At 47.2% G+C, this 26,050-nt stretch overlaps 1 protein-coding gene across 1 annotated transcript; it reads left to right on the forward strand.

Moving 5' to 3' along the window:
* Positions 1–328: 328 nt before the first annotated feature.
* LOC131105896 (zinc finger protein 385A-like) lies at positions 329–25,397 on the forward strand. The gene is made up of 8 exons (XM_058054389.2): positions 329–654; positions 9,439–9,587; positions 12,161–12,271; positions 19,326–19,500; positions 20,267–20,575; positions 21,083–21,270; positions 21,344–21,430; positions 22,259–25,397. Exons 1-8 carry the CDS (start codon positions 645–647, stop codon positions 22,478–22,480), a joined length of 1,251 nt encoding a protein of 416 aa, XP_057910372.2. The 5' UTR covers positions 329–644; the 3' UTR covers positions 22,481–25,397.
* The last annotated feature ends 653 nt before the right edge of the window (positions 25,398–26,050 follow it).

The raw sequence follows: 26,050 nt of genomic DNA on the forward strand, positions 1-26,050 counted from the left end.
ATTCTGACAGTATTTCCCAAGCGTGCTGCAAGGCAGGCAGGGCTCCCCAACCGACCCGCCCGTCCACAGGGAAGCTAAACCATCCTAACCCAACCATTGTTTTATTCCAAAACATAATATATAGTTAGAAGTCCCACAACTCCACAATGTGGCTGGGGGCTGGCCATGAAGGGGTGATGGTGTGTCAGCGTGGGAGACAGCAGCATAAAGAAAATGCACAGCACCCTCTGCTCTCATTGGCCGAGGCTTGCAGCCAATCACAGCCCGGGAGTGCAAGGTGCCTTTAGGTTATACCCAACCCCAAAATACGTGTGAGAGGAAGAGAGAGAGAGAGCAGCTCTCCGCTCTCGTCTTCCTCCTGCTGGACGCAGCGTCTCTGCCAGAGCTTACACGACAGGCTGACGTGCAGGACAAGCTGAGCGCATGTCGCCTTGCCGCAGCCTGGACTGCCTGCTTGTCTTCCACCGACCACGTCCACATCTGTACCCATCACAGAGGAAGAGGAGTGGACCGAGATCCAGGCGGCGATGTGGGATGCTGCTTCTACGCATTGATGCAGAGTTTTGAGAGAGGCTCCGGTTCGTAGAGGAGACCAGCAGGACGACATTGTGGATGGAAAGAAGTTGACCGCGGAAGGACAAAGGATGATCTTAGGTGAGAGTTTTCATTTGGACTTTGAAGGACAACAGCCTGGTAAACATCATTCCTAGACCCTGCTGTCTCGCTTCCCATCCTTCAGTCTTTCCACAAGGTCAAATCATACATTTCTACAAATGTTGCACCGAATACATTCTAGGAAATACATGATTCAGCTTTTACATGTAGACCGTGACGTGAACATTTCATATCTTTACTGTTACTGATGTCATGACTTACAATTCAATCGTGTTTCTACCTTTACCTGTCAAATTGCTGTCACTGGCAACTTTCTTTGGCCCCATGGCGGCTGATTTAGCACTCGCACTGGATAACATCAAAAAACTCAGGGAGCAAGCGAGGCGTAGGGTGCTTTGTACGGGGCGTCATTCCGCGGAATGAGTCCGTACAGGGCCAACGGACTAGCGCTTGCGCTCAATGTTGACCAAAAAACAATTTCCATCATAAGAAATGGGGGTGTCACGATATAGTCCACAAGATTTTAGAAATTTACTTGTTTGTTTGTTTCTTTTGGCTTTTTCCTGATTTTGAGGTCGCCACAGCGGCTCTTTTTGACCCGCATACTGGCTTGAGCCATTTATATACCAGATGTCCTTCCTGATGGGTACCGATGATGCTGACTAGTGGAGATTTGAACCCGGAATGAAAAAATACAAATCTATGACAATATTTTGCAATATAACTTCTACTTACATTACACTCTATGTGTCTTTGCTAGTGGCCCCGCCTCCACTCACCCAGAGGGACATTGTATGTCTGACAGCTGACAGAGGGCTCACTCCGTTCATGCCGTTGTTTTATGGAACAAACGCGCCAAGGTGTTGAAAGCAATGCACAGTGAACCCTCTTCCTGCCTTTTGCCTGTTTATTGATTGTGATCTTGTCAGGTCTTGTGACACCCCTCATATACAGTAATAATATCATAATATATCAAATGTATTCTAATATACAGCGTATGTAATAAGACAATGCCCATACAAACATCATTGTCACAAGATCTTGTGAGATTTGTTGTGTGGTGGGCACTCAGCCTGGGATGATGATCAATAAATGAATGAATGAAAATGAAGTGGCTGATCAGATAGATAATATATCGCCATGTGCATGCGTGTCTCTGTCCGCCGCTGATGCTGTTTCTGTCTACGTGCACGGCACGAGTGCTGATGGCGTGTCACATTGCACCATAGCATGAGGCTTGAAGGTCATCTGAGTTTCTTCTCCTTGCCATGAAGGGGAGGGGTGAGAGATGTGGGGTGCAACCTCACCACTAGTTGGCGTTAAGCATCAGGCAGGGTACGTCCACACAAACGCAACATGGAAGGGACGTTGGGACTAGAAATCCATCAGTTTCACGTACACGTGATCACACCAAGACACACACACACACACACACACCACGACCTTGTCCTGGCATTTGGTGTTCATCACCTTGAGGACATCCCTTCTCTGAGCATGAACTAAATACGACTCATCTCCCAGGCTGCACTTTTTTATCTTTTACAATATGAATATTTCACAGCCGCAGCTTTGAGGTCGTTATTTATTTAAAATAAAGCCTTTTCTACTCTCACAGACCTTCACCACAGCCACCACACCACAACTGAAACAGTCAAAGGATTAAACATTTGAATCCAATTAATCTCACTTGCAAATTCATCAATCATGATTAATCACCCTTTGCCACTGGGTCTGAAATATGAACATTTTAATGAACAGAGGTCTTCTGTAACTACTCATTACTTATTCAGTAACTACTCTCAATGTTTGCACCGTAGTCATGAGTTCTTCATTTATGACAATCGAAGTCCCCTCGGTAACCACATTAAATGTATGTGCCTGAGTTCCTCAGTAAACACTCTAGAATGATGTGCCTTAGTCATCCCCACGAGGGTCGCTGGAGCCTATCCCAGCTGTCTTCCGGCGAGAGGTGGGGTACACCCTGGACTGGTGTGCCTTAGTCATTAGTTCCTCATTAGTTCTTCATAAATTCCCCAATAACTACTCTACTCATTACTACTACTCATGAGTTCCTCAGTAACTACTGTAAACCTATGTGCCTTAGTTCATCGTTCATTAGTTCTTTGTGAGTTCCTCAGCAACTACTCTAAACCTATGTGCCTTAGTTCATCGCTGCTCATCGCTGCTTTTCTGTAACTAGTCTAAATATATGTGCCTTAGACAATCATTTATTACATATTCATGAGTTCCTCTGTAACTACTCTAAATCTATGTGCCTTAGTCAATCAATCATTCGATCTTCAAGAGTTCCTCAGTCACTACTCTAAATCTATGTGCCTTAGACAATCAATCATTCAATCTTCAAGAGTTCCTCAGTCACTACTCTAAATCTATGTGCCTTAGTCAATCAATCATTCGATCTTCAAGAGTTCCTCAGTCACTACTCAAAATCTATGTACCTTAGTCAATCGTGGCGAGCCGTGGGTGGAATACATTACAACAGATCGTTTTCGCAGGGAACCACAAAATCCAAAGAAATACAACTGAATAGGTGCAGATTCTGAAAGAGCTAGAAAGCGTTGTGTGCTGATTATGGTGTGCTACTCTACAGGAGTCCACCACTCAAGACAAAGGGTCCAAAAATGGGCATCATAGGTCTCCTTTAAGAAAGGAGCCAGACCACTTCCACACAGAAATGGAGGACATGGCATGGCTGACTCCATGCAGTGTGATGCGAATGTCACGTCTGGACCTTCATTGCCAGAGAAAAAGGCAAGCTGTGCCAGGTCAGTAGCATACTGTGTCTCAGGAACGGCTCAGCCTTAAAGCTACAAATGCGTACATGAGAGACATTTAGTGGTTTCAAGGTTACCAAATAAAGGCTGAGGACTGCCAGCCTGGCGCCGACCCATCATTATCTTTGTGTGTTGCCCGAAGACCACGCTGTTGCATCAGAAGCACACTGGCTCCCAGAATACCGTATAACCTGTCATTTTCCCTTCCCCGCAAAATTGCATACTACCTTTGTCTCGTGCCCTTGCATCAAACACTGGAGGACACGCCCCTTTGCAGGACGCAGCTGCTGGTCCATTGTTGGCATCCTTTGCCTCTGTTTTCCCTGCACGCTCAGGTTGCACATCCAGCAGGTGTGTAAATGTTCTTTTCACATGGACACCACCTTCACTTGACCCTGTGCGGGTTCATGCCGTCCTCTTCTGTGGTGGCCCCAAACTGCAACTTGCTTCTTGCATGATTAGATGTTCTCTGATCACAGCTTCCATCTTCTGTTCACTTTCTCTATGACTTGGATGCCATTATCTTTGCTCCTCCATCCATTTCCACAACTGCTCACCCTCTTTGGTGACTACAGTCAGGCCTGTTGAGCACACCTCATTGGCTCCTTACCTGACCACACATTTCTAAGTACTATGCCTTATTTATTGAACACTATTAGAGCCCTCAAGACATGAAATAACATAGAATAGAATTTTATCTTGGGTTCCGGTGGCAGCAGTATCCCATGTTAGAGATTATTGTGGCTGTGATGGAGTGAAGCGCGTGGTGAGGAGAGATTTAACATGTTTGTATTTGCTGGTTCTAGTCAGGACTCGAGCAGCAGCATTGTATTATTGCATGTACTGAAGCTGGTTGAGAGTCCAAAGAGAAGTAAAAAAATGATCTGGTTTTAGCTGCTGCTAATTTCAAGTGGCTGTTAGGGTCAGCAGGTCTGAGTCTGTGATGAATTCTCCCCAAGGAAGAGCACGACATGACATCTTCATATCTTTATATTGGCTAAAGACATGAACTCATGAACGCAACTGATTGTTATGCCAACATGGTGGGTCCACAGCATCCACGGAGGTCAGTGAGGAGCCTCATCTCAGCATCTCAGCATCTCTGCTACGTGGTGGACAGGTCAGCTGTGGAGCCTGGTTGTTGCGATGGCAGGGCCGGTGTCTCTGTGTGCGTCCCCCCCCCCCCCCCCCCCCCCCCCGATGCTGCAGCGGCGGCTGCTGCTGCAAAGGACTAAGCATGAAATCCAATTTACTGCATCTCAGCTTACCCCCAAAGTCAAACGCAGCCATTTCAACCAGAGCAAGCACACGCACATGCTGTGGAAGTTGGAGGCTGGAGGATGTATCGTCAGTGTGAGTGTGCACTTTGTTTTAATGACATGCTGTGCACCCCAGCGGCTGAGCTTAAATGCCACCTGCCAGACAACTCCCACAAGCCCTTTCACCGAAAGACGGCGTTTGTGTGCGTGGCTGCTTGTCATTCTGCAACTTCCTTTGCCAGCATATTTGGGTCAGAACACAATACACTCAATACACTCCTTTTCAGCGGAGTGTGGGTTTGTAAAAGACAAGGAGGTGATGAGCTGGGGTGGGGGCGGGGGGGTCCGCATGTTTTAAGGTGAGTCGAAGGTGAGTGCAGGGTAAAGAGCTTGCACTTGATTTTTTTTTTATCCGTGCACAGCAGCACATTTTACATGCAGATGTGACGCGCCTGGCATTTTGTGCTGAGCCTGGAACGAAAGACAACCGCATGGCTTTTCTTTTTGTTGTATTATTTGGCAAGCAGACCCCTCTGCCTTGGGTCCCGGCGCCAGGCAGGCAGGAGATGCTGAGGGGCTGCTGACATTGACACGACCTCTGTGATGATTAAGGCTAAATTGGACAAATGAATTGCCAATTTGCGAGGCCTGAGGTGCAGCACGTTGGCGTTCACATGTCTGCGTGTGCACATGACTGTTTGTGGCGATAAGCTGCTGCCAGCCCCCCCCGCCCCCCCTCTTCCTTCCGCATCTCTTCATTTGTGGCTCCCAAATGTAGGCCAGACCTAAGGAAGCTATTTCATCGCCATTGATCTTCTTCACTGCCAAAAGAAACGGTGTCTGCCGCTGAGGGGGGGTTACCTCCCTTTTCTCTGAGCGAACGACCAAGACACGGCGCCCGTGCGGATTTATAGAGTCTGACAGCACGTTAATTCTCCTGTGAATGTGTCCAATCTATGGCCGCCGTCGTGCGTGCTCACCACATTCACTCATGGCATAAAGCACTCACCTGCACAGAGCAGAAGACAGCTTTACATATGCCGCTCTGTTACAGTGCTCCTCAAATACTGGTTTGTGGAGGGAGGTGCTGGGGGTGGGGGGGGGGCATTTTTGGTATGAGATGCAGTTCATCAAAACAGGAAAAATCCTTTCCAAAAACCTTGCAATGAGGCGATGTTACCCCTACATTAACGCTGACTTTAAGGGGGACCTCTGATACTGATGTGGATGTTGTGGGCTACACACACACAAATAACCCCACACAAAGCTTTCTAGATCTTCCACAATCTGCACCTATTCCACCTGGATTTCCTGGACTCTGTTTTATTCCACCCACGCCCCGCCTCCAGCCACACTGTGAAATCTTCACAGTGCAGCAGAGCAGGTCAGCGCAGGTCCACAGCTTGTACCCAGGCATGCCCATAAAAGGAAGTGTTAGAAAAAAGCGAGCGTTCAGAGCCATCCCAAACATCTTCCAGGGTTCAAATCCAAATTTGCTACATTTATCAGTCAGAAAGGTGGGCAAAGCATCTTAGGTCCCCTTTAAGAGTCAGGGCATACCACAGGCCCCCCAGTGCTGCTGCTGGTTTTTGGCTTTCTATGTTGCTGCTAATGTGATCATGAATGCTGACAGCATGGACAGACACCTTGCTGGAGCTATGAATGGGCATCTACCATGACATGCGTTCTTAACTGCCTCTTTCCACCAGTTTTATACCTTTAGTAGGCACAGGAGCAGGAAAGACTTGTTGATGTCTAACTATGAAACGGCATTGAGGCGTAAGATGAGCAGCAGGACCACGCATGGCTGGCCGAAGAGGAGCACAGTGATCCATACTGCTGGAGATGTGCTCCTGCCCTCATTTGCAAAGACGCCCCCCAGTCCGCCTTTATTGCGTTTTATGCTGGGGAGGGAGGGGCGTCACAGGATTCGGCGAGATGAAAACGTGATGAGATGGACTTCTCCCCCTCCTGGGCACTAGTCCTGGGGGGGTAATAAATACCTCTCAGAATAAATGAGAATGACGTGGATAATCAATACATCTGTTTTCCTCCAGACGGACAGGCATCCCTATGGGCATTGGGACATTTGTTCCATAGAACAACGGCATGACTGCAGTGAGACCTTTTGTCAGCCATACAGTGGGTGGGTGGAGCATGCACACAGAGTGACGGTGTTGATATATTATCATCTCATTTTCCCATTTGTACTTGATCTGGTGTGGTGACACCCCATTAGCGCTATGCTAACACCGCCACCAACACGTCTCCTTAGCCATCAGGCATCCTTAACCAGTGGTCATGGTTGACTACCACCTCCCAGGAAGCTAAATAGCTGTTTCCCAAGCAGCTAACTGCCGTTTATGTTGTGTCTGTGGAGGATTCACAGGGACATGGAGTCATGCGTGGCGCCCTGCAAGGTTGAAAGACTGTGAGGAGGAGAGAATACATCATCTATTCCCCATCCCACCATCCCTGCCTTGTTTACATCGCCCTCTCCGTCAGTGAAAGGAACCCATCCCCAAAATAGCTTTTTTTTCCTCTTCTATATCCATCCCTGCACATGTTGCGTATCATATCAGGAGGAAGGACGTGCTCCTGTGCAGTCAGACCTGCCAACAGCACGTTGAGGTCCCAGCAGCCAAGACCACCACGGCGGGAAGTCGTGGAATGGTGGCCTAACAGAGAGGACCAGGAGAAAGAAAAGGAGCTTCTGCGGAGTGAGTGAGGGAGCACGATGCAGAATAACAGAGCGTGAAATGAGGATAGAAAACAACGTCTGGTGACGGGGGGTGGAGAGCGGGGGGGGGGGGGGTTAGATATCTGCAGCGCCCCGCTTGCAAGGATTAAGGAGCTCAGCCCCCCTCCCTGCCATTCACACTACAGTCCTTAAGTACAAGCATCCACTGTGGCTCAGCGGCTAGTGAGGGGAAAGTGAGCAAGAGCTGGGGGATTTGGGGGGGGGGTGATCTTAACTCTGCCTCCTACCACAACATTCAGGCTTATAGGCCAAATAGGGGGGCGTCCTCCCCTGGGAGGAACGCCGGGAACTGTTGGAGTGGTGGGGGCGTGGTGAGAGGCAGGGAGGACTTTGAAGATTAGTGCAGACCTGCCAACATGTATGAATGTATCATGAATGTATCATACCCAGCATGCACTTGGACCTCTGGATGGTTGGATGCTTGAAGGCTTCAAGTCAGCTGGAAGTTTGGACTTCGGTCTGTACGGTAGATAACAGATACATAACACATAGATAACTAACTAACAGATAGAAAACAGATAGATAGATAACATATAACTCATCATATAACAGATAGATAACAGATAATACAATCACATTAAAATAACCAATAAATAAAAATAAAAGCTCTCCAATATATATTCTCCTGCTAGTAGTCATGTCAGGGTATTTCTGAGGACCCATCAATCTAATCGTCATTTGTTTCATCACCCCCCCCCCAGCTTCATTCATTCCTCTCATGGTGAGGAACATACCGTACAGGCACCACCTCTTATTTGTTGTCATGACTACGACATTGTAGATATGAATTAGTTTTAGCTACGACTTTAGCTACGACTTCAGCACACACAGTGACCAATGGGATGGCAGGGAATTTCTTAGCGTTCCTGTGATGATTTACTGTATTAACGTTTGTGGCCTGACAGATAAAAAAATGGATAAAGTGTGTGTGTGTGTGTGTGTGTGTGTGTGTAGCCTGACTGTACTACAGTCCTTTTTCTAAAGCTTTAACTTGGAAATATGACTTGAGTCAGGTACAGTCAGATGCAACCTGTAGCTTGGAGAAGAACACGTCAACACACAAAGGAACCTACCAACTGCACCATGTGTATGCAAATAAACATCTACACACAATAGTATAGCCCTGCCGCAAGGCATGCTGGGCAGCTTGTGGCACACATTGTTTTCCAAATATGTTGTGGAGCAGTTAGCATACTCTTGATAGCCAATGTTTCATTCTTCATACTTCATTTTGGTGTTGCAGATGGGCTACCCAGCATGCCTTGCGGGCATTTGGAAATAACAGTTGGAAGCGAGTTGGAGTGTTGGTAGTCGATTTATGTGATGCGTTAACTTGCTGTGGATGTGTTGTGTTTTTTGCTTCGTTGCACCGTGAGCAAGTATGTCGTTCTGCTTGATGCCACCTGCGAACAAATGGCCCTGCCCCCAATTTTCTAACCCAAGTCGGGGGGTATATGTGTTCATGGTCACCTTCTTGGGTCCTCATTTTATTTATTTGCATTTTGCTTTTGGACTTTTTTTTTTCTTAACAAAGAAAGTATTTCTTGAGTTGCAAATAAACATCTACACACAATAGTATAGTCCTGCCGCAAGGCATGCTGGGCAGCTTGTGGTACACATTGTTTTCCAAATATGTTGTGGAGCAGTTAGCATACTCTTGATAGCCAAGATGTTTCATTCTTCATACTTCATTTTGGTGTTGCAGATGGGCTACCCAGCATGCCTTGCGGGCATTTGGAAATAACAGTTGGAAGCGACTTGGAGTGTTGGTAGTCGATTTATGTTAACTTGCTGTGGATGTGTTGTGTTTTTTGCTTTGTTGCACCGTGAGCAAGTATGTCGTACATCCCATTGTTAATATATAAATATATACATATAGTTATATTAATATAAAATATATAAAGTTATATATATAGTTATTATCAGTAGAATAATTCATTCCGTTACAGATTTGAGATGCATACGCATAAGCCATGCCGACTTGAAATGTTTGTCCTTGTGTGTACAGGGAGTGTAAACCGAGCGGGGCCGGTCCCCGCCTTCCTCAGGAGCCCGGCCGTCCTCCCCCCGTCCCCCCTGGACATCAAGCCCTTCCTGCAATTCCCCCTGGAGTCGCCGCACCCTGCCACTGTGGGCGTCTTCCACAGCTTTAACACGGTAAGCGCTCAGCCGGCATGGATGCTCACATGCACACATGTGCACACGCTCGATCCCTTTCACACAAGATGGTGTCGGATGCTTGCAGCATTTCCGCATTCTTCTGCAAGGTGTCTGGGGGGCAGCCATGTCCCCAAGGATGTCATGTTGGTGATGTTGCTGATGATGGTGATCCGCTGATGGATGCAGCTGTGTGTCTTCTGCAGTGTTTTTAGTGTTTAATCGTGCAATTGGTGTTTAATTTATGACTTTCTTATTGTTTTGGTGCCATGCCGACCCCTTAAGCAGGTGGGCAGCTATGGATGTTCATCTTGTTAGTTTGGTAGTTTGTTGTTTGTTCCATTGTTTACACCCGGGAGCAGCTGTTAGCTTTGAGCAGCCTTTGCTACACATAGCGATTGTAGCATCTTTTTGCCAGTCGCGGGGCAACACGGGTGCTAGCAGTTAGCAAGCAGACGCTAACATGAATGCCAGTGTGTAAGCCCAATGCCACAGTTCCAGCGCATCCTTCACCCTTGCCAAGGCTTTCGATTGGCGGACTAAATATCCAACGAAACGGCGCAAAATGGTGCAACACACAAAGGAACCTACCAACTGCACCATGTGTATGCAAATAAACATCTACACACAATAGTATAGCCCTGCCGCAAGGCATGCTGGGCAGCTTGTGGTACACATTGTTTTCCAAATATGTTGTGGAGCAGTTAGCATACTCTTGATAGCCAATGTTTCATTCTTCATACTTCATTTTGGTGTTGCAGATGGGCTACCCAGCATGCCTTGCGGGCATTCGGAAATAACAGTTGGAAGCGAGTTGGAGTGTTGGTAAAAGGATGGCTACCATGTAACCTCAGGCCAGTGGTGCAGGATTTTACACGGGCTCCAATATGACGCCTACCATAGTTTAACAATATACTACAACTATAACTATGTGCGGCTTTTATTGAAGTGTTTTTTTTCTTAACAGAGACGATCTTCATAATATAGCGTCACTTGGGAGTACTTCCTGTTTCCCAGAGTACTTTGCTGTACAGTTTTTAGTAGTTGGTTAATATTCTGCATGATACATTGGTAGTGTACTGTCAGGTCTTATCCACCTGTTGTGTTGCCGTGTGTAATTCTTCTGACACCAGCAGTAGCAATGGTGTGTGACGTGTTGACGCCCCGCTATTAGTATCTAAGTACAGTATGTAGTAGCTACAGTATGCCTTACTCAGGTACACTGCCTTTGAGTACCATCTAATGGCTCCATGTGTCAGGACAGACATCTTTGAATGGTAATCTTCATGTTGGGTTCATAATGGTCAATCATTCATTCATTCATTTTCTACCGCGGGGGTGCTGGAGCCTATCCCAGCTCACATTCATACCTATGGAGTGGCCAATTAACCTAGCATGTTTTTGGAATGTGGGAGGAAACCGGAGTACTCGGAGAAAGGAACATGCAAACTCCACACAGAGATGGCCGAGGGTGGAATTGAACCCTGGTCTCCTAGGTGTGAGGTCTGCACGCTAACCACTAGGCCACCGTGCCGCCCATGGTCAATCATTAATAACACTATTATCAACCGGCACAATTTGTTATCATGACAGGCCTACATACACATACACATAGGATATACATATATAAGACAAACAGTACATATACATACTATATGTATATGCTCTAATCAGGTTTTCTCTGCCAAAATAGTTGGATAGATGGATAAATACGGAATCATGGAATGGGACTTGTCAGGGTTGCGTGTGCAACGGATGAACTGCCATCTACCAGGGTTGACAGTACTCCCCTGTTTAGCATTGTGGTCTTCCAGATCATGTGACATATGACATGTTGTTACAATTCATTTTGTTGTGGTTGACTCGTCATCACCAGGATGTTATTGTAAAAAGAAGTAGAGTACATAGAGCAGTGATTTTCAACAACTGTGCCGCGGCACACAAGTGTGCCGTGAGAAATCGTCAGGTGTGCCGTGAGGAATTATTCAATATCACTTTTTTTTTATTAATATGTATTAATAATTTTCTGCAAATACTATGTCGTTGTCGTGTGTCATTGGTGTAAAGACTGGCAGAGCATTGTAATATTCGTCCGTGTGGCAACACGTAGCTGATTGCCTCGTTCCTCTAATAGACTTAGTGATGCACATGTTGTAACATTGTTGGTTAAATTAGTAGGCGGATCAAAAGGATCTGCTGTGGCGAGTCCGTAATCAGGAAAAATCGGAAAGAAGCAAATAATGTTGGTTATTGGTGTGCCGCCAAATCTTTCTAACGTAAAAAACGTGCCGTGGCTCAAAAAAGGTTGAAAAACACTGACATAGAGTGTAGTACGCAGAGTGTAGGTTGGAGGCCGTCTAAGTAGACCCTTCAAACCACAGAGTGAAGCATTTGGGGCGCACCCATGAAGGCAGGAAGTGATGCCCAGACAACAACAACTACACCAAACCAGCCCCCCCCACACACCCCCACCCCAGCTTGTCCACATCAATCACCCCTCTGCAGTTTCCCACTTCTTGCTTTCATCAACTCTTAGTCCTAATCTGGTCCTGTGTGTTTGAATGTCTCCTCAGATGGACCCCGTCCAGAAGGCTGTCATGACGCACACCTTTGGACCTCCCGTGCTGAAGACAAAGCGGCCCATCATCTCCTGCAATGTCTGTCAAATCCGCTTCAACTCGGAGGTAACCCAATCAGATGTACAGCTATGATGAGGTCCTTCCCTGACTAGTATGGTAGTGCAGCCCTACTTTGGTGTCAAGGTGTAAAAGGTGGAAGACCAGATGTAGCCCACAGTCAGGTGATGATGACGATGGTGACGTCGTGTCAAACGAGGCAGATAGGAGCCGACTCGTTGACCCGACGGATGACGCTCTGGAAAAAAAAATCAGCTTCATGGCCTTGATGGAAACACTTGGGCAGTTTCAGCAACACAGGTTAGAGGTCAGAGGTCGGGACCCTTATTGGCAAGGAGAGCCTTTAAAGAGAAAGATGTATTATTTTTAAAATGTATTTCCATCCTCCTGGACTGAAATAGGGACCAGGGTTCAATTCCACCCTCTGCCTTCTCTGTGTGGAGTTTGCATGTTCTCCCCGTGCATGCGTGGGTTTTCTCCGGGTACTCCGGTTTCCTCCCACATTCCAAAAACATGCTAGGTTAATTGGCCACTCCAAATTGTCCATAGGTATGAATGTGAGTGTGAATGGTTGTTTGTCTATATGTGCCCTGTGATTGGCTGGCCACCAGTCCAGGGTGTACCCCGCCTCTCGCCCGAAGACAGCTGGGATAGGCTCCAGCACCCCCGCGACCCTCGTGAGGATAAGCGGTAGAAAATGAATGAATGAATGGACTGAAATAGGGAAGTTTCAGGAAAATCCCAGTTCCCAACTAAAAGAAAAGGGGAGAAGCAGCTTTTTGTGAAAAGATACATTTCAAGCAGAATGCTCACTTTCACAGGCTGCACAGCGATGGGTGGTTAGCATGCAGGCCTCACAGCTAGGCTCCAGCATAGCTTGTGTGGTATCCACTGTAACACAAACGTATCAAACCGAACTGTGAATATGTGTTCACACTTTGGTACTGAATGAGTCAGTATTCTATGTGAAGTGACAAAACATGCTAACCGGGGCGTACGCAAACCAAGGTTCCAGAGGAAGTACTGACTGAGACGCCCAAGCCTCTTGATGGGCATCAACTTTTATCCCTGCAGCCAGGCTGCTTCAGGCTGGCACTGTGCCATCTGCCAAATGTGGAGAAGTGTCTAATCAGCTTTAAGGTCACGTGAAGGACACGCTGCAGTTGCTTCTTCGGCTCCTGTCCTATCTCACCACAGGCAAGCTCATCTCAAGTCCCCTGCACCACCACCATGTGGGCCATCCAGTTCCGAGCCAGGAGTCTTCCCTTCCCATTCAGGACATGAAAACACTTCAATTAACACACAATTAACCTAGCATGTTTTTGGAATGTGGGAGGAAACCGGAGTACCCGGAGAAAACCCACGCATGCACGGGGAGAACATGCAAACTCCACACAGAGATGGCTGAGGGTGGAATTGAACCCTGGTCTCCTAGCTGTGAGGTCTGCGCGCTAACCACTCGTCCACCGTGCCGCCCCACAGTCAAGTCAAGTCATGTTTATTTATATAATGACAAAAGAGCCTCAAAGGGCTTGACAACAGCCACAACCTCAGTTGTTGAACATTTCTACTGAGGTAGCAGCTCGAGGTAGGTAGCAGGTAGGACGTTCCAGTGTTGGACCCCCCGAAAGAAAAGGCTCTAGAGCCCCCATACTTCTTTCTGGTTCTCAGGATTGCCAAAAGGCCGATGTGGGGTGAGCGTAGGTTTCTGGACGGGCACACCTCGGAAGGTGTCAATGGTAAGTGGCTTTAGCATTTTAGCGTTTTCTACAGCATGGGTAACATCTAATGTGGCCACTGATTGTGGTGGGAAAAGGCTATTAGGGTGGCAGTTTGTCAGATGACCCCCCCAGTGAAGACAGTAACGCATGGCGGTGCAAGCATAAAGACATGTTTCTTCATCAAACATACATGAAAACACTTGAAGAGGTCATGTTGCCCCATGCTCAGAATGTGGTATGTGATGTGTTTTTTTTTGGGGGGGGGGGGGGCATCACCAGTGCTGCTTCTGAGGCAATACCAAGAAATGCAGTTAGATCATGTTCACCTTCGCCAGAAGATACAACACGGATGTGTGCAGCACTTGTCAGTGACGGCGACTGACGCCGTTATCCTAGTTTCCTGATTGGTCAATTTATACACTAAACATTTCAGTTCACGAAGACAAAAGCAACCACTGCTATTTCTTTTAACAGCCCGATATTTAGCTTTCATCCATTTCTGTAAAAGAATTTAAGAATTTTTCTTCATCTTATAATGCGGAGTGTTCCTGGTAAATAAAATCCATTATAAGGAGCTTTACTCCCTCTTGCAAAAATACTGCTATTACTTTGAACACAAACTGTACTAACCACAAATTGGAGAGAAAAGTGGTAGGATAATATACTGATATATTCCATGTTTAAACAAAGTTGGTGAGTCACATCAGGGGTCCTTTAAGGCTATGGTTAAAAGAGCCCTGCCCAAAATCCCAACCAAAAGTCTGATGTCCAAGCCTGGCCTCAAATAGAAACGCATTCCAGCGCATAGCTGCTAAATACTTGTCCTCTAAATGCAGAGGTGTATAAAGGACAGCGGGCGGAGGAGTCATCTGAAACTTGTGTAACCCTGCCCTGCTCTCCGCAGGGGGGGCACGTCATCATATCGCCTCCTCCTGTTCTCCAAGCTCCACAAGTGCAACCTTGCTTGCCACAGCAGCCCCTTTGATAGGAAATCATGTCAATCCCATTCACAAAATATCAACAATAAGTACATTTTATAGCCAATATGTACAATTCTACATGCAGAAATGACAAATGGAAGTTATTGTTGATGATGACATGGCGTACGTCCCTTTTCACCTTGTTGGTTAGGGTCAGGGTTAGTTCGCCCCCATATTGTGCTTTGCATCAGAATAAAAATCCTGCGTCTTTGGATCAGCATTGATATGCGGACCCAGTTGGCAGAAGGGAATAAAGGAATACGAGCAATGAGGACACACAAAATGTGTTAAGAGGGGCCTGATTGCGGGTTGACTGCTCTGTGCAGTGCTGAGACGAGACAGCAGAGGGCAGTAGAGCAAATAGGCCAAGTTGAGTGGATCATGGCACTGCAACATTAAAAGAACCTCTCAAAGAAACTCCTGGATCCAGACGGCGATCTGGATGACCTTAACACTTCATCACTTCTTCCATATCCCATTTCCCATGATTCCTGAATTTCATCCAAATCCATTCTCAACTTTTCAAGTTATTTTGATCACAGACAGACTGAGCACAGACTCAGCAGTGTGTTGTGCGGTTTGTATGGACACGCCATTTGGGGACGGATACAATACCGGACTGCTTTGTACCACACATACGTGTAGTCAATGAACACCAAGACATGTCCGACAAGCAAGGCAAACTAGATGAAAACCGAATCATGTGAAAACTGGGGGTAGAACAAGTGAGGTTTGACTGTGCCGTGGTTTGCTCATATGGGACCCGTATCGGTTTCTTCATGTCGGTGGGAAGTGATAACAGTACTTTTCAAATGTGACCTCTTTTGTATGTGCCCTCTGAACGTACATCCCAACTAGTCTATATAAAAAAAGGGGGGGGGGGTGGCTCAGAGTAGAGCTGCTGCTTCACATGGAGAGGAGCCAGTGGAGGTGGCTCGGGTATCTAGTCCGGATGCCTCCCGGATGCCTCCCTGGTGAGAAGGCCCCGGGGCAGACCTAGGACACGCTGGAGAGATTATGTCTCACAGCTGGCCTGGGAACGCCTTGGTGTCCAGGACCAGGAAGTCTGGGCTTCCCTATTGGGACTGCTGCCCCCGGACCCGGATAAGCAGAGAATGGAATTACACTCTAACCAGTGCAGTCTACATGCTTACCAGTCCAATATACACTCTAACCAGTCCAATTTACACTCTAACCAGTCCAATATACACTCTAACCCGTCCAGGTTAAACTCTAACCAGTCGGATACACACTCTAACCAGTCCGATGAACACTCTAACCAGTCCGATGAACACTCTAACCAGTCCGATGAACACTCTAACAGTCCAATATACACTCTAACCAGTCCAATATACACTCTAACCAGTCCAATTTACACTCTAACCAGTCCAATATACACTCTAACCCGTCCAGGTTAAACTCTAACCAGTCGGATACACACTCTAACCAGTCCGATGAACACTCTAACCAGTCCGATGAACACTCTAACCAGTCCGATGAACACTCTAACAGTCCAATATACACTCGAAGCAGTCCAATATACACTCTAACCAGTCCAATATACACTCTAACCAGTCCGATATACACTCTAACCAGTCCGATGAACACGCTAACCAGTCCGATATACAGTCTAACCAGTCCGATGAACATGCTAACCAGTCCGATAAATATGCTAACCAGTCCAATATACGTACACTCTAACCAGTCCAATATACATGCTAACCACTCTAACCAGTCCAATGTACACTCTAACCAGTCCAATAGACATGCTTACCAATTCAATATACACTCTGACCAGTCCAATATACACGCTAACCAGTCCAATATACACTCTAACCACTCTAACCAGTCCAATATGCACTCTAACCAGTCCAATTTACACGCTAACCAGTCCGGTTTACACTCTAACCAGTCCGGTTTACACTCTAACCAGTCCAATATAAACTCTAACTAGTCCAATATACTCTCTAACCACTCCAATATACACACTAACCAGTCCAATATAAACTCTAACTAGTCCAATATACTCTCTAACCACTCCAATATACACACTAACCAGTCCAATATAAACTCTAGGGGCATTGAAAGAAGGGCGCTGTGCTATACTGTACCTAAGTGGTGTCGAAGGGCCCGTGTGCCGCGTACGAGCGGAGGGCTGTGCAGGTGAGCTGCTACGGGAGAGGATGGGAACTTTATCAGACGTCTTTATTCATGAAGGAATAAAGGAGTTGCTGTGGTGTTGCTTCTTCATGTTCATACCAGATAGGCATCCATGATCATGTTGATGCCTGGGGGAAGGCGGTGTTAAAGTGAGTAGAGGAGCGAGTGACTAAGTGATTGATGTGACCACTCTGAATAAAGTGCCTCTCGCTGCTCCACTGGAGACCTACACGTTGTAATTATAGCTTTGCCCATTCATCTCAAAACCACGCAGGACGTTAGCCCGCCAGTGTTCAGCTCCGTCCTGCTGCAAGGCTGACGTCACGCCGTGCCGCATTAGCCGTCGTCACCACCGCAGTACGACACGCTGTTCCGTGAACCGTTGCGTTCCTCACCTTCTATCCAGGCCTTGCAGCAACGCTCTCCTTCGGGGTCGGGAGTGGAGTTGCCGCCTGGCTCTCCGTGGGGTTCCACTGTTTCATCTGTCCTCTTGTCTCCGCCTCCTCCGCCGGCTCCTTCCCAACCCCCCCACATGCCTGTCGCTGCTGCCTGTGCCCGATTTGTCTGAGACCCGCTTGCTCCGCTTTCTGTGCCTTTGTGGCGTTGTAGATAAAACATCAAAAGCATCCTGCTTAGACACAGAAAGGATTTCAGCGACATTCGCTTTCCCCAAACATCCTAATCCTAATTCCGTATGCGCTCCTCGTCTTACTCTTACTCTCTTACTTCTTTCATATTTCAGCATTCTTCACTCTGCCCTTTAACCCCACTCAGCTGACGGCTTCAAGGAAAGTGCACTTTTTCATCCACCGTCCTCATGTGAGACATAAGCCTTTCTCTTTTGTCTCTTCTGAATGAAAGCACATCTAATTAGCCAGCGAAGAATAAACATCACGGGACACACCGATTCCGCCTCCAAAAACCTCAAATAAGGCTCCATGTCAGCTGCACATGAAGCACATGGTTGTTATTGGTTTTGTTATCGCCGAATTATGTTGCCGTTAATTTGGCGCCACAGTGAGCCACTACGCGCCCATCATTTAATCTTTGGTACCAACTGGCACCAACTATAGCGCCGGCCCAGTGGACTCCGAGCATAAGCTTATATATATGTCCGTGTAAATGAATGTAAACTTGCTCGCTGCATTTACTCTGGCACCTCCACTCTTTGTTAATACATATATTCTCTTATGGGAAATTATAGCAGAAAGTATACCAGAGCGCAGCACGGCGGTCGAGTGGTTAGCGCGCGTACCTCACAGCTAGGAGACCAGGTGCTCCGGAGTACCCAGAGAAAACCCACGCATGCACGGGGAGAACATGCAAACTCCACACAGAGATGGCCGAGGGAGGAATTGAACCCTGGTCTCCTAGCAGTGAGGTCTGTGCGCTCACCACTTAACCACCGTGCCGCCCTCAATAATTATATTGGAAATAAAATCTGCATGTAGAACGTGTTTTATATGATATTATAAATATATCGGGTGACTATATTACATAATATAGTAGACATCATAATATAAAATCACACATAGAAAACCTGTTTACCACCTTCTAAATACTTTTTAACATCATTAGAGCCCTCCGGGCATGAAATATAGTAGTATAATAGTCACCTTTACACCACTATTACTCAATAGAGCAGACATAATACCAGTACATAAGACATAAAAAACCTGTTTAGCACCTTCTAAATACAGATTTTTAACATTATTATTGTCAGGCTGGCTGGCCCCAAAGTAGAGACAAAGGCAAAACGGGTGGGAAGTACAAACTAAGTAAAAGGCAAAATGGGTGAAACAATAAAAACAGAGTAAAAGTACAAACAAAAGGCACAATGTATCAAATAAGCATCAAATTAGCATCAAAAGATCTGTTTGGGCTCATTTCCACCAAATGAAAACCACCTGGAGCCACCAAATTTAGATCATTTGCCATCAAAGTGCTGCAGCACATGGATGAGTTCTAGTTCCAGGACCACCAGGACCACCAGGACCACCAGGACCACCAGGACCACGTTGCTAACAAGTTTACTCAGTAGACTACACCAGAGCGTAAAGCAGCCGGAACCACAACAGGCAGGATAACAGCTGGGGGGTTGCAGACCCTGAACTACAAGGTCTCTTATTTGATGCACGGCCTCCGCAGGCTCTCAGCGGGCGAATGAAGACGGAAGATGATGGAGGTGAAATGAGCACGGGCATCACAGCTTCACGTCCATCCGTTTGTCTTTTCTTCCAGAGTCAGGCAGAGGCGCACTACAAGGGGAACCGACACGCTCGCAGAGTGAAAGGCATGGAGACAGCGAGGACAGTTCGCCCTCAAGATGGCGACAAGCAGCACCCTCCCCCGACAACCTCACCCTCCCCGCCAGGGCCCTCGCCATCCAGACTGGATCCTGGTACGAATAAGCAGGGTGAGCATCACCTGGAAGCGCAGAAGATGATGCGCTTGTGAGGTTTTATCTCTCTTCTATGGTAACATCACATGTCCTGGAAATTAGGGGGGGGCACCATAATTATGGGGCCGATATGAGGGAGTTATGACATCATACTGATAAATCTGACAGCTTCGATAACAGATTTTTACAGTTTTAAAAAACACTCCAGTCAGGCGAGATTATAAACACAGTGCCGGTGAGCAAATCAAGCGCTCCTTTTTTTCTCCTGCCTGTACCAAACCTCCACCGAGCTCGTAAACCAACATCCCTCTCAGAGGACATTGCACCGAATGCTCCCCCATGAGAGAAAAACCCTTACCAGCCACCTGAATGCCATCACTGCGGCATTTGATGAAACTGACCTACGTGGCATCACAGGGGCTGCTCGGAGTGTGTGCCTGAATACAGTGAACCTTGCTGGGCCACAGCAGGTGGCTCCTCCCCCTCTATCCTCTGGTTCTCCTGATGGTAGTCATGGTATGATACTTCATTAGGACTCATCAACACTTGTTGTGCTCACACTACACTTAATTACCTTAAACATATGGATCCCAAGAAGCAGAAAGTTATCGATATCGCTTTGCATCTCTGCTGATGAACGGCTATTGCAAAATCTTTACAAGGTTTGACCTCGAGGACTGATCTTGCTAATGCGTCGTGCTAATGCAGCTAAGGATCCATATATCTATACATGTATCTATACAGTCCCGGCCCTGATCTGAAACACATGTGCCCTTTGTAGATGACCCCCAATCATGTCCCAGCTCAGAGTCACCTTTGACCCCCAGCCAACTGTCCACATCTGCGGCCAGCTCAGAGTGTCCCTTCTTGGCATCCGTGGACGCACCCCTGACATCCTCCCTGGTACCCGCCCCCATCCTCACCACGCCAGCTGCGGACTCAGCAGGGGCCGTCCTTCCTGACACCCCGTCCCCGGCACCCAGCCCTCCCTCTGGAGAGTCAGAAGAGGAGAAAGCTAAGAAGCTTCTCTACTGCTCCTTGTGCAAAGTGGCAGTGAACTCCCTCTCCCAGCTGGAGGCACATAACAAAGGTAGGTCAAAGCTGGATGCCCATTTGGATGTTTGGAAACACAAATAGTGTAAGACTGCCACCAAGTGGTAGAAGGTAATATTGCATAAAAATTAGCAATATTAGGAAACCAGGGTTAAATTCCCACCCTCGCCCATCGCGTGGGTTTTCTCCGGGTACTCTGGTTTCCTCCCACATTCCAAAAACATGCTAGGTTAATTGGCGACTCCAAATTGTCCATAGGTATGAATGTGAGTGTGAATGGTTGTTTGTCTATATGTGCCCTGTGATTGGCTGGCCACCAGTCGAGGGTGTACCCCGCCTCTCGCCCGAAGACAGCTGGGATAGGCTCCAGCACCCCCCGCGACCCTCGTGAGGAAAAAGCGGTAATGAATGAATGAATGTATCTGTCGACAAATGTGGTCTAGGGTGGTCTAGCCTATTTCAATGCGGATCATAAAACAGACTTTATAACAGACTTATAACTTTATAATAGACTTTATAACAGACTTTATCACCCCCCATTTAGGTACAAAACACAAGACCATTCTGGAGGCCCGGAGGGGACTGGGGCCCATTAAAGCGTACCCACGTCTGGGTCTGAAGGGCAGCCCCGAGCAAGGAGGGGACCTGTCCTCTGACCCCAACGCTCAGGAACGAACCTTCCACTGTGAGATCTGCAACGTCCGAGTCAACTCTGAGCTTCAACTGAAACAGGTGATACTTTTATAAAACGTGAAAGGAATCAGAACCTGCCACGTATCTCATATGAGGACCTTCTGCACCCCAGCATATATCCAGCCGCAGGCACCGAGATGGAGTCGCAGGGAAACCCAACCCTCTTCTCAGTCGCAACAAGAAGCGTGCAGATTTCATGGTATGCCCTTTTAGATCTTTCTCCAAAAACAATGGACATTAGTCTTGGGACACACCTCTTCATCTAACAATGAATCCAGGCGCGTGCTAACATTTTTGCAAAATGCAAAACGAAAGTTTGAGGGGTTGTATTGATATTGTTCATTTTGTTGAACAACCAGGCTGAAAAGACCGATGCTGTGTTCAGGTGCAACCCCATCAGATGGGGGTCCCCAAAAATCAAAGAATGCGTGGGCCACTCCAGCATCCCAGTTCCAAGTCGACATGATGGACATAACGTATATGTCAAAGCTAAACAATGAACGCATGGTTCGAGTGGTTAGCGCGCAGACCTCACAGCTAGGAGACCAGGGTTCAATTCCACCCTCGGCCATCTCTGTGTGGAGTTTGCATGTTCTTTCCGTGCATGCGTGGGTTTTCTCCGGGTACTCCGGTTTCCTCCCACATTCCAAAAACATGCTAGGTTAATTAGCGACTCCAAATTGTCCATAGGTATGAATGTGAGTGTGAATGGTTGTTTGTCTATATGTGCCCTGTGATTGGCTGGCCACCAGTCCGGGGTGTACCCCGCCTCTCGCCCGAAGACAGCTGGGATAGGCTCCAGCACCCCCGCGACGCTCGTGAGGAAAAAGCTGTAGAAAATGAATGAATGAATGAATGTAAACACCATCAAAGTAGTTGATGTTGCTCAACATGGACAACTTTAGAACCCTGACCTCAACCCACCAATCAAGAACGGACCCTGGTGTCCCAGTACTTTTGTCCAGATGTTGTGTGTTGGTGACAACGTTTCAGATCTCATTTCACATTCTGCTTGTCTCTCTCAAAGGAACTTCCAAAAACTCTGGGGGCGGGACTTTTACCAAATCCACTGGCCGTGGCCGCCGCCATGGCCGCCGCCGCGTCCTCCAATCAGATGGCATTACGAGCTCCCGGCCCGGCCACCCACCCCCATCGCCACCTCCTGCAGGGGGCAACCCTCAGCCTGCTGAGACCCGCCCCGGGGCCGATTCGCACGACGCACGGGCCAATCCTCTTCACTCCGTACTGATAGTGGGAGTATAAGGAGGAGTCGGGAAGAAGCACACTGTGAAAGGGGAGAGGCGGGCCCGCTCGGCATTTCATTCTAGTCAGACTGACACTTGATGGTGCATTGTCCACCTGCAGTCCGCCACCTTAACAGGAAGAAGCAGACAGCTTCATCCTGCAACATGAAAGATCCTTTCAATCAAGCATGGATTTCCACCGTATCTCAAACCCTACCTCGGAAAATCCCAATCCTCTCCGCACCCAAAGCATCAACACCCTAGTGACAAAAAGAGAACCCAAAGGGGTTCTCTGGCCTTCTGGTCTCCTCTGATGTTAGCTTAGAAATCCCTGTCATGGTGTTCCCCTTTTTGCGCTCTAAGGATGTGACTCCGTACTGCAGGTCTTACCAGCTGGCCTCCTGGGGGGGGGGGCACAGATGGAGCAAAAGGAAAGGTCAATGAGGTCAAGAACTGACTACAGCCTAGGCATGGTGAAGAGGTCAAGGAGTCAAGTACCGTGCTGGAGGTGTTTCCATTTGCGCCTTGAGAGGTTCATCAGGGTAGATTAAGGCCCTGTCCACACGGGACGGGGTTCCACACGGCGTTGGATGGGTGAATGGTCACAGGAAGGCAAGCATGCAAACGTTCACTTAGCATCCTTCATGGATTTCTAAATGATTGACGTACACCAAAGAACTGGTGGACTTCAGGAGTGAAATGAGGTTTGTGAAATGTGCATCAAATCACATTTAGACAGGTGCCAAAATATGGCCACCCCTAGAGAAAAACTGTCTAATTTGGTTTTGATAGATATTGCACATATTTTCTTTTAATCCAATAAAGTTGGGTTCATTCATACGTATGACCCAAAGCTCATGACCGTCAGTGGGGGTGGGAACATAGACGGGGGTTAACTTGAGAGCTCTTCAGACAGTCCGGTCCAGCGGACAGAAAGCTTTCAGTATCTCAGAGAAAGACTTTGAACACTGTGAGCACAGCCCGACAAAGCGTGAGTGACATAGTAGCAGCTATTTGCAATACGGGCACACATACACGCACACACCAAGACTCCGAGGTGATGTCTGTGAATATTCTCATTCATCCAGGTCGATCATTGTTCTCCCAGGTCATTGAACCTATCGTAACTGGACTCTTCAGGTTTCTTAGAAGACGTTTAGCCTTCATCAGTTCATGCCAAAAGACTAGATAGGACAGTCTATCCAGGCTATTTGGTCTCTCAGGTGGAGGCCCCAACACAGAAAGGTTTCACTCTAATGTTGCTGGATTGCCCCAGGGATGATTGCCCATAAACAATATGATTGTCAACATTACCCTTGAGGGAATTGTTCATGAATGGAGTGAAACTGTATGGCATAACAATGATCATCGGAATTGGGATGTCAAGATCTTTTCAATCAAATAAACGTGCAGGCAAACATGACGTCAAACATTGGTTCCCCAAAGGGTACAGATTGGGGAACATGGATCGGTCGAAACCTGGAATCATATTTCTCACGATTGTCTGAATATTAAAATATATATGTAAAATACATATATATATAAAATACATGAGCATATCAACGCCCTGGGTGGCCTTTTAGCAACATTGTGAGGTGGAATACGCTTGTTTACCTCCAATGAAGTGGAAGCTTCTGTGGCAGTTTGGATGTGTTTGGTGCTCGCTGAGCTGAAAGCTAAGTTCCAGCCTTTTGTATGATTTATTTCACCTTTATGACGACATGCAAAACGGGTGGAAAGTGACGCCAGATGGTGTCAGATGGTGAAGTCTTCCATGGTGTAGCACACCACACACACAACTAGCAAGTAGTGGGACAAACAGACCAAATAACTGACAGGTGGGTTCACTCATGACGTTCATTCTGCTATAGAACCAACACTCCCGGGTGTTGACACACATGCACAGAGTGAATCCAAACGAGTCAATATATCAACTTCCTTTTGACTACTTCTGCAGTGAATTGACTTAGTGATTATCGTCAGAGGCCTGGACACGGACCCAGGTATGCAGAACCAGTTGAGACTGTCAACTCGATGTCCAGCGTGACCATTAAGCCGCCAGGGAGGGAGGCTTACCAGCGTACCCCCAAACCTCGCTCTCATCCAGGTCGTGGCATCAATGTAACCCACCTGGTTCTGCCAGCCTGGCGCTCCGCCCGGGCCCCAGAATGAGAGTCCAGAGTGCTAGCCATCGAGCTAAAAGTGGATGTCCGAGTTTTACTAGCTTGTCATAAATACTCCCGTTTGGCATCATCCCTTAGCCCCATTGTGGTTCCGGTCCTGATCCAGTCCGGTTTGCCACATAGTGCCACTTACACTGACTCCAGAAACCCACAGCTTGACCCGAGACAAGAAATTTAGACCCCAGACAGATTCTTTCCGTTGTGCTGCACGGCCACCGGAGACAGAGCTGCACCTCTCGGAGCTAGTGTGAGCCTACAACAGAGATTGTTGAGGCCGGGGGTCAGACTCAAGCTGTCCCGAACTGATGAAGCCTGCTCGGATGAGAGGCCAAGGTCTTTGAGGACAACTTGGACAGTCCGCTTGCAGTGGATTCGGCACCCTGAGATAAAGCAGCATCATGTGGTACAGATGACTAGCAAAAAATACGCTAGCTCTGCGTGTGTGTCCAGACACAGCAATGTGGTCTCCTTGCGTCGCTTTCGGAGCCGACACGACCCTGAAGTATCCCCATCAGGGCGGCATGTCAAAGACGGGAAGCTTTAGCAAAACAAAACTCTAGCAATACTTTCTGCTCTTTTCATGTGAAATGCAATAAAAATATATTCATTGTTTTTAGGAGTTGTGTGTAGAAATATTGCTGTAATGTAGTTTTTCAGAAAAAAAGGTGTGTGGGGGGGGGCCTTCCAAATTGTTGCATTCTAATAGAATTGTACACCGAATCATTAAACTCACTTTATGATTCTACTCTGACTGGACAGACTTGTTATTGGAAATGCTTTCTACTTTTACAGAGATTCTAATTCCTAATTCTTTCCCATCCGCATCCATTAGATTTAGATGAGGGGAAGACGCAGGATGGTCCAAAGGAGTCGGTCCTTGGTCAAGTGTCGAAAGACACTAATTACCACACAGACATGAGGGATGCCCACACCGTTTTCGTGACGAAAGAGGAAGAAGAAGAAAAAGCTGAGGATGAACCCCCGGTAGCTGAGGTTCATACCCTTTCTTGACTCTGGAATAGACTTTCCCAGGGAGGCCGAGGAGTGTGAACCTCCTATAGTGGGATCACATCCTTCACTCAGGCTTCTTGAAAAGGGGGGACCACCATCCCCCTCTGCGCTATATTCTATTCTATTCTATTCTATTCTATTCTATTCTATTCTATTCTATTCTATTCTATTCTATTCTATTCTATTCTATTCTATTATATTATATTATATTATATTATATTATATTATATTATATTATATTATATTATATTATATTATATTATATTATATTATATTATATTATATTGGGGCTGCACGACGGTCGAGTGGTTAACACGCAGACCTCACAGCTAGGAGACCAGTGTTCAATTCCACCTTCGGCCATCTGTGGAGTGTGGAGTT

Source organism: Doryrhamphus excisus, linkage group LG18, assembly GCF_037039965.1.
Source record: "Doryrhamphus excisus strain RoL-2023G ecotype Guam linkage group LG18, RoL_Dexc_Guam_v1.1, whole genome shotgun sequence".
Lineage (NCBI taxonomy): Eukaryota > Metazoa > Chordata > Actinopteri > Syngnathiformes > Syngnathidae > Doryrhamphus > Doryrhamphus excisus.

Coding starts and splice junctions, on each gene's coding strand:
- LOC131105896 (XM_058054389.2), top strand. Junction 19,501..20,266: donor TCCTGGTACGAATAAGCAGG/GTGAGCATCACC, acceptor TGCCCTTTGTAG/ATGACCCCCAATCATGTCCC. Junction 21,431..22,258: donor AGAAGCGTGCAGATTTCATG/GTATGCCCTTTT, acceptor TCTCTCTCAAAG/GAACTTCCAAAAACTCTGGG.